The sequence below is a fragment of the Austrofundulus limnaeus genome, unplaced genomic scaffold (assembly GCF_001266775.1).
Source record: "Austrofundulus limnaeus strain Quisiro unplaced genomic scaffold, Austrofundulus_limnaeus-1.0 Scaffold609, whole genome shotgun sequence".
Lineage (NCBI taxonomy): Eukaryota > Metazoa > Chordata > Actinopteri > Cyprinodontiformes > Rivulidae > Austrofundulus > Austrofundulus limnaeus.
Genome location: NW_013953011.1, coordinates 1 through 477, shown reverse-complemented (window position 1 = coordinate 477; position 477 = coordinate 1). Strand labels below are relative to the sequence as shown.

Below are 477 nucleotides of genomic sequence, written 5' to 3'. Positions count from 1 at the left end.
GTGTAACCCTGAAGAAAGGACCGGATCAAAAACACCATACCTTCATTAAAAATACGTTTAAAGAACCTGGGTTTGTTCGTCGGGAGAACTCACGGGTTTCTTGGAGACTCCGACCTCCACCTCGGGTGTGAGAGAGAACAGAGCTTTGATGAGGGACGACTTGCCCACGTTGCTTCTGCCGATGAAACACACCTGGAGACAGAGGCAGGTGAATCAGCTGCAGAAATTTTACTGTACTTTCATGTGCACCAGGTGAGACCTTCAGGGTTAGTAAGCCCCGCCCCCAAACCCAGGTCTGACCTCTGGAGATTTGAGCAGCGGGGCGTGGTCCATCCTCTCCGCAGAGATGAAGTAATCGATCTTATGAGACGGAGATGAGCAGAACAGCTTCTCTGCTTTCACCAGGTCCTCCAGGCTGGGCTGGAACAGATTAAAGGGGGTCCGGTCCACCGAGCTGAAAACACGAGTGTTTGAGTC

The 477-nt window shown here is 51.8% G+C and overlaps 1 protein-coding gene across 1 annotated transcript in view; it reads right to left on the bottom strand.

Moving 5' to 3' along the window:
* Window positions 1-454, bottom strand: part of LOC106531243 (GTP-binding protein 8) — a gene marked incomplete at its 5' end in the record, with an annotated part of 10,255 nt that extends 9,801 nt beyond the window's left edge. Inside the window, 2 exon segments of the mRNA XM_014027040.1 lie at window positions 98-192; window positions 301-454. Coding sequence (XP_013882494.1) covers window positions 98-192; window positions 301-454 — 249 coding nt within the window.
* Window positions 455-477: the final 23 nt, after the last annotated feature.